The 7,105-nt window shown below is 60.4% G+C and overlaps 1 protein-coding gene across 1 annotated transcript in view; it reads left to right on the top strand.

Moving 5' to 3' along the window:
- Positions 1 to 7,105, top strand: part of PLIN4 (perilipin 4) — a 14,607-nt gene continuing 7,502 nt past the window's right edge. The window contains exons 1-5 of the mRNA XM_045300089.1: positions 1 to 57; positions 175 to 242; positions 615 to 756; positions 1,796 to 1,845; positions 6,414 to 7,046. Coding sequence (XP_045156024.1) covers positions 192 to 242; positions 615 to 756; positions 1,796 to 1,845; positions 6,414 to 7,046 — 876 coding nt within the window. The 5' untranslated portion in view covers positions 1 to 57; positions 175 to 191. The remainder of the gene's footprint in view (positions 58 to 174; positions 243 to 614; positions 757 to 1,795; positions 1,846 to 6,413; positions 7,047 to 7,105) is intronic.

The following is a 7,105-nucleotide window of genomic DNA, read 5'->3' as shown; positions in this document are numbered from 1 at the left end:
GGAGGCAGCTGCCAGCAGGGACATCAGCTCAGAGGGACGGACCCTCCCGCAGCCCAGGTGAGCAGAGCCATGGCCCAGCCGGGTGGGTCGTAGGGGACTTCTAGGTCACACAGGGGGTATGGTGGGGAGCTTGGAAGCCCCCTGTTCACATATCTTCTCTGCCCTCCCTTCCAGTGCCTTCTTGTACCAACATGTCTGCTCAAGATAGAGGGGGCCGGGATGGCCAGAAAGCCAAGGGCAAGGTAAAGAACAGGAGCACCCTGGTTCATCCCCCGTGCCGAGAGGTGCCCCCAAAATCCTGGGGGAGGGGGTGCTCCTCTCAGCCGCACCACACTGGGGCTGGTAGGGCCTCACACAGCCTCCCCTCCTCCCCTCGGCCCCTCGCTGGACCTCAGTGCCCCGTCTGTGAAGTGGGGCCGTGGAAGGCCCAAGGCCGGTCCAGCTCCTCCTCTGCCCACCCATCACGCCGATGATGAAGCATCAGGGGCCAGGGCTGGGATTCAAACCCAGGCCTGTCTGACTTGGGTTCCAACACCCCATCCTCATCCCTGCTGCTTCTTGGTTGTGCTCAGGATGACCCCCTCCTCACTGACACCCCACCCCCTGCCCTGTAGACCCTGAGTAGCTTCCTGGGGTCTCTGCCCGGCTTCAGCTCTGCCCGGAATCTGCTGACCCATGGCTCGACCAGGGAGGCCCAGCCGGCTGCCGACCCAGCAGGTGTCCCTGCCCCTGAGGCTGCCCAGCCCCAGGCTCAGGGTGAGTGGACAGCCCTGGGCCAGGGGTGTCTGGGGGTGGGCCCCAGGAGAAGGAAATCTGCCCCCCCCATGGAGGCCAGTACAGGGCTAGAAGGGTCATTTGGGGAGCATTTCCCAGTAGAGACAGCCTGGCTGGCCCCATCACTGAGCACCAAGAGGGGAAATTAAGGCATAAGAGTGGGGACAGGTTTCCCAAGGTGGTTTGGCCAGCAGGTGGTAGAGGGGAGGTCTGCACCTAGCTTGGTAACCGCCCCCACCCCCCACCCCCCGACATCCTCACCTGCCTACTTACAGGGTACACCATATGCAGGACATGTTCAAATTCATCAAGGACTGATCCCCCATCCCCAAAGGGGACCAACAACTCCCCTGGGGTCACAGTGGAAGGACATGGTGGGGTAGCATGCCCCTTCCCTGAACTACTCAGCCCTCCCTCCCTCTGTCTGGAGCTCTCTGTGGCCTCCCTGTGCCCTAAGCACCTGCCAGGTCAGGGTGCTTCGGAGCTCAGCCTCTGGGGTTCTTCTAGGAGGTGCCCCGATCTTCCACAGCCTGGACTGCGTAGTCTGGGCCCAGCGCCCCGGACAGTTGGCTCTCACTCTACATACCTCCATGGACAGGCAGCTGGCAGCTGAGTGGGGGCAGGGCGGGGGCAGCCCCCATGAACGGTGTGGCCTGGGATCTCAGGAGTGGGGATGGCCTGGGGCAGAAACCAGCTCCTCTCCCTGTAGCTGCCCCTGGGACCCAGACCCAGACACCAAGGGGGGCAGTAGGGTCAGCAGGAAGGAGGGCTGCCCAACAGAGAAAGCCCCTGGAGCCTCCGCCCCAGAGCATCCAGGCGGCAGGGGTTGGGAGCTCCCTGCCCCCTCCCCCCAACCACTCACCCCGCCAATGGGCCGCTGGCAGGAGTGCCAGGTTTTGCTGTCCCTGGCAGGGGGACTGGACATTCCTAACCTTTTGGGCTGTGCCCATTGCTTGCGCAACCAGCCCAGGGCCTCGATGCCAATGCCACCCCTCACCCTTGATTCCTTCCCCGTCTGCAGTGGCTGCCAACCAGGAGCAGATGGCTGAGGGGACCCAGTCTTCAGAGAAGGTGAGAGGGTCCCCTGAGGGCCTCCAATCCCCCTCCTCACACTCCGCCCCCCAAGAGAGGAGCCCCGGGGGCGGGGTGGGTGGGTGTCTGGTCCAGTCCCAAGAAAGAAAACAAACAACCCTGGAGTCCCAAGGGGACCCTGGCCCCCGCCAGAAGCCTCTGTTTCCACATCTGTGAAATGGGTGCAGCAGTCTTAGGCAGCTCCACCCTGAGGCTCCCAAAGGGTCACACAGACAGGGTCCCCAAGGCTGCCATGAAGTCAGTGGTGCCCGGACCAGCACTGTCCCCAGGACCAGATGTGGACCAAACCAAATACCAACCTCACAGCGGCCCTGGAGAATAGAGCAGAATTTCCCCACCCTGTGAGTTTCTGAGACTGCAGCTCTTCACGGAGTAGAAAGCGTGTCTTTCTCCCAGGGAGCAGCGGGGGGTTTGAACTGCTAGGGTTTGCGGTGAGCAGCCCCACGCGCGACCACACGCCCCCAGAGCCCCTCCGTTGTGGACCAGAACATCGGGGCGCAGCAGGTTTCCAGAGTGGATTGCCAGGCCTTTCTTCCGAGTGCCGGGCTGAAAGTTCAGCAGGAACCTCTTAGCAACCTGCCAGTGTCTGAGGACAGACAGAAGGCGGTGGCTGTGGCTGAGGCTGGGGGAGGGGTGTGAAGCCGGGTCACCGATATGGGAGGAAGGGCTCTCTCTCTGAGTCACTGCCTCCAGACCCCCGAGACCGCTGTCAAGTCCACCCTGACGCGTGGTGACCGTGTAGGACTGAGTGAGCCACCCAGAGGGTGCCCCGATTCTGACTCAGAGTGACCTGAGGTGCAGCAGAGGGAAACACCACCCGGCCCGGCACCACCCTCACAATGGTTCTTGTGGCTGAACCCACGGTCGTCGCCACGGTGTTCACCTATCTTGTCCCGAGCCTTCCTCCCCTTGGCTGCGCCTCTGCTCAGACCGAGCAGGATGTCTTTCTCCAGGGGCTGGTCTCTCCTGACAACGTGTCCCAAATCCGTGAGACAGAGCCTCGCCATCCTGGTCTCTAAGGGGTGCTCTTCCCAGACAGGTCTGGCCATTCTCGCAGTCTGTGGGAGCGGCACAGGGCCACCTGAACTGTACCTAAGGCATGTGGGGCAGAGCTTGTGAGTTTAATGGCTAATTTTCCAGCCCCTGCCCTTGCAGGAAAGATGCCATCCAAGCTCAGGCCCCAGCAGAAGCACCGAGAGGTCGAGAGGTCCACCCTTGCCCAAGGTCACTCAGCAAGAAGATGGTAGCTCAGGGTTTGAGCCTGAAGCTCAGACACAATCTCTTGCCCTTGGTCCTGGGTGAGTGGGGACAGCCGGGGTTGTCCCCTCAGCCCAGGCACAGGGAGAGTCAGAGCTGTCCCCTCTCCCAGCTAAGCTGAGGGGCGGATGGATGACAGCAGCAGGAACTGGCAGGGCAGCAGAGCCCACACCAGTGGGACTGATCTTCCTTGGAGCCATCCTCCCTCTGGAGTCCTCCATGGCTCCCCTGTGCCCTCAGCTCCTGCCAGGTCAGAGGGTCTCAGAGGCCCCAGAGCCCTGGGCTCCAATTCTGCAGGTGCTCCTGGCACCATTCAGAGCCCCCACTCCCTTCCCCACCCCCTTTTCCTGGAGGACTGACCTTTACCAGGCAGCTCCTATGGACTGTCCAACCCCGGGGCTCATAAGAAGGGGCCCAGGTGGTGCAGTGGGTTAAGCAGCGGGCTGTGAATCCGAAGGTCAGTGGTTCAAGCCTCCTAGGCGTTCCGTGGGAGGAAGATGAGGCTGTCTGTTTCTGTGATGGTGCACACCGCCTTGGAGGGCAGCTGCTCGGGGTCAGGGTCGATGGAGGGCAATGGGGGAGGGGGCTTTGTAGACCCTGGATGTTCCAGGCAGCTACCACTGTCTTCAGTTTCTCCAGAAAGCAGGCTCAGGGAAGGGGAGTTGTTACCTCCCCACCGCCGCTCTCCAAGGTCATGGCAGCTGGTGAAGGGGAAGAGGTGGGATTTGAGAACGTGTGTCTCTCCAGCCCCTGAGCCCCAGGGATCACATGCAGCTGGAGGGAGGATCCCTTCAGGGCCTCTCAGCCTGGCACTACGGGTATGTGGAGCTAGATCCTTCTTTGGGGCTGAGGGTGCCCTGCACACAGGACAGAGCTGGGCAGCATCCCTCATCCACAGTCAACACCCCCCTCCATGACCCGCACAGCCAGAAATCGCCAAGAGGGAGGCAGGCTCTTACCATCGAGAATAAGATGCTCGCTCGTTGGGCGGAGCCCGTGAGTTGGCTTTGTGTCTAGGGACTCCATGTAGGACCGAGAGAAATGTGGCCTGGTCCTGTACCGATGGGCACGCTGTCACGGCCACTGGGGGGTAGGGGGGTGTCACCCTCGGCTGCCAAAATGTGTTGCTCCTTGACTGCCATCCCAGAGAGCTGTCGTCGGCAGGGAAGCATCGATCTTATCCCGGTCACCTCCCGTGAGTGGCTCCAATTTAACGGGGAAACAACCCAGCATCATCAAATCAATCCTGACTCGTGGGACCCCACAGGACAGACTAGAACTGCCCCCTTGGGGGCTTCCCGAGGCTCCCTGTCGGACAGGGCAGAACTGCCTCTGCGGGTTTCTGAGACTCTTGTGAGTTTCTCTGAGGAGTTGAAAGCTCGTCTTTCTCCCGCAGAGCGGCTGGTGGCATCGAACCTCTGACCTTGTGGTTTGCCGCCTGTGTAACCACTATGCCCTCAGGGCTCCCTCAATGCAGGTGTCTGGATGTCCCCATGATTGCTGGGAGGAAGGCGCAGGCCGGGGCGGTGTTTCCCTCTGCCGTGCGTGAGCAGGGCCGCTGTGGTCAGGGCTGACCCGAAAGCACCCAAACACGCCACCACCAGTTGAGTTCAGGAGGGACAGCCAGCCTGACTCGAGTTTAGACATGTGCTTGTGACTAGAAAAAAGGCAAAAGGAACCGTTTAGATCAACGGTCACCAAGCATTTATGTGTGGCTGGGCCCGAGCCCTTGGTTAAGGGCCAGAGAGAGTCGCTAAAGGGCTGCAGACTGTACCGTAGTGGCTCAGGGCCAGACTTCTTGCCTACCTTGCAGGAGACCTGGGGTCCACTCCCCGCTCAGGCACAGCCACCTGCCAGCCATCTGTGTGTCCACAGCTAGGAAGACCAGTTTCAGCAGAACGTCCAGGTTCCGGGGCCCTAACGGCCATCACGGCCCACAGCGTGGGGAACCCCTTAGGCACGGGGTGGGGTTTCCTCCTGACACAGGTGCACTAGGGAGAAAGGTCTTGCAACTGGGAAACCAGTCACGGAGAGGTATGTCTGACACCGGGGGTCATAGGAAGGGGCAGTGGGTTAAGCAGCGGGCTGCGAACCCAAAGGTCAGTGGTTCAAACCTCCTAGGCACTCCTTGGGAGGAAGATGAGGCTGTGTGTTTCTGTGATGGTGCACACCGCCTTGCAATCCCCAGAGGATGGAGGGCAGACGCTCAGAGTCAGGGTCGATGGAGGACAATGGAGGAGGGAGCTGCCTATTTCTGGCAGCTAGCTAGAACCTGGTGGATTTAACTTGCTCAGTGACTAACTTCAGTCCTGGTTCCCTGCTTGGTCTGCAGTGGAACACCCAGCTGCCCTGCGGTCTCCCATAAAGAGGAAACCCTCTGGGTCCCCTGTTCCGTTAGGGTTCCTTCGACTCGGAATGCACTCCTTGGCAGGGAGGTTGTTTTTCAAATTGTTTTGTTCGTTTTTTTGAATGAAGGTAGGAGGTTCCAATTCTCCCAGAAGACCAGTCTGACGCACCACGTACCGGTGTGCAAATGTTCGCTGAGCCAGGGTGGCGCGTGGGCTGCTGGCAACTCTGCTTTAAGACTTGACAGTCTGTCTGTCCTTCTCTGTCAGCGGCGTTTGGGGCTAGGCTGCTTCTTCACTTAACCTAAAACGCTGGTGGGTCGGGCCCGCCCCGAGGCACTGCGGAAGAAAGGGCTGGCAGCCGCGTCCTTAAAGACCAAACCAAACACCAACCCGAACTCAGGGCTCTCAAGGTGGCTCTGACTTGGACCTTGAGTTTCTGAGACTGGAATTTTTACGGGAGGAGACAACCTCGTCTTTCTCCCCTGGAGCGGCTGGTGGTTTTGAACCGCTGACCTTGCAGTTAGCAGCCCAGTGTGTAGCGGCACCTAAAAGAGCAGTGCTCAGGAAACCCTCTGAGGTGCAGTTCTGTCGCAGGATGGGGGGGCCGTGCACTGGAATCGACACCCCCTGCCCCGACTTTGGCTTTTATATCTCAACTGGGGCAGTTAGGGGAGTTCTATATCTCAACTGGGGCAGTTAGGGGAGTTTCCATTTGTCAACAACAGCTGTTAGGGGACCTGAGGGGAGTTAGGGGGAGTCAGTAGGGTGACGTGAGGCCAAGCTCATGAAGAAGAAGTCCTGGAGCCCAGTTTGGTAAAAAGAGGGGCCCTGTAGGGGTGGGGCCTGGGGCAGAAGTAGGGTCATGGAGTGAGAGGAAGGGAGGGAGGGGATGGCCCCCCAACTCCTCTTATGATCAATGTCCTTCCTCACCTGTCCTCTCAGATGACCAAGACCAAGGACACCTTCTCCTCGGGAGTGGCCAGTGTGGTCCAAGGGAGCCTAGGCCTGGGCCAGTCGGTTCTCTCTGGCACCAAGGACGCCGTGTCCAGTGGGGTAACCGGGGCAACAAATGTGGCCAAGGGGGTCGCCCAGGAGGGGCTGAACACAACCAAGAATGTCCTCACGGGCACGAAGGACACTGTGGCCACTGGGCTGACTGGGGCTGTGAACGTGGCCAAGGGGACTGTGCAGAGTGGCCTGGACACTACCAAGAATGTCCTCACGGGCACCAAGGATACTGTGGCCACTGGACTGACTGGGGCTGTGAACGTGGCCAAGGGGACTGTGCAGAGTGGCCTGGACACTACCAAGAATGTCCTCACAGGCACCAAGGACACAGTGACCACCGGACTGACCGGGGCTGTGAACGTAGCCAAGGGAACCATGCAGACAGGCCTAGACACCAGCAAGGCTGTGCTGACCGGCACCAAAGACACTGTGTGCACTGGGCTGACCGGGGCAGCAAATGTGGCCAAGGGGGTCGCCCAGGGGGGTTTGGACACCACCAAGAATGTCCTCACGGGCACCAAGGACACAGTGACCACTGGACTGACCGGGGCCATGAACGTGGCCAAGGGGGCTGTGCAGACCGGTCTAGACACCAGCAAGACTGTGCTGACTGGCACCAAAGACAC

Source organism: Echinops telfairi, unplaced genomic scaffold, assembly GCF_000313985.2.
Source record: "Echinops telfairi isolate 266 unplaced genomic scaffold, ASM31398v2 ScPeMD7_7459;HRSCAF=8497, whole genome shotgun sequence".
In the NCBI taxonomy this organism is placed as follows: Eukaryota; Metazoa; Chordata; class Mammalia; order Afrosoricida; family Tenrecidae; genus Echinops; species Echinops telfairi.
This window is presented reverse-complemented; position numbering and strand designations above follow the sequence as displayed.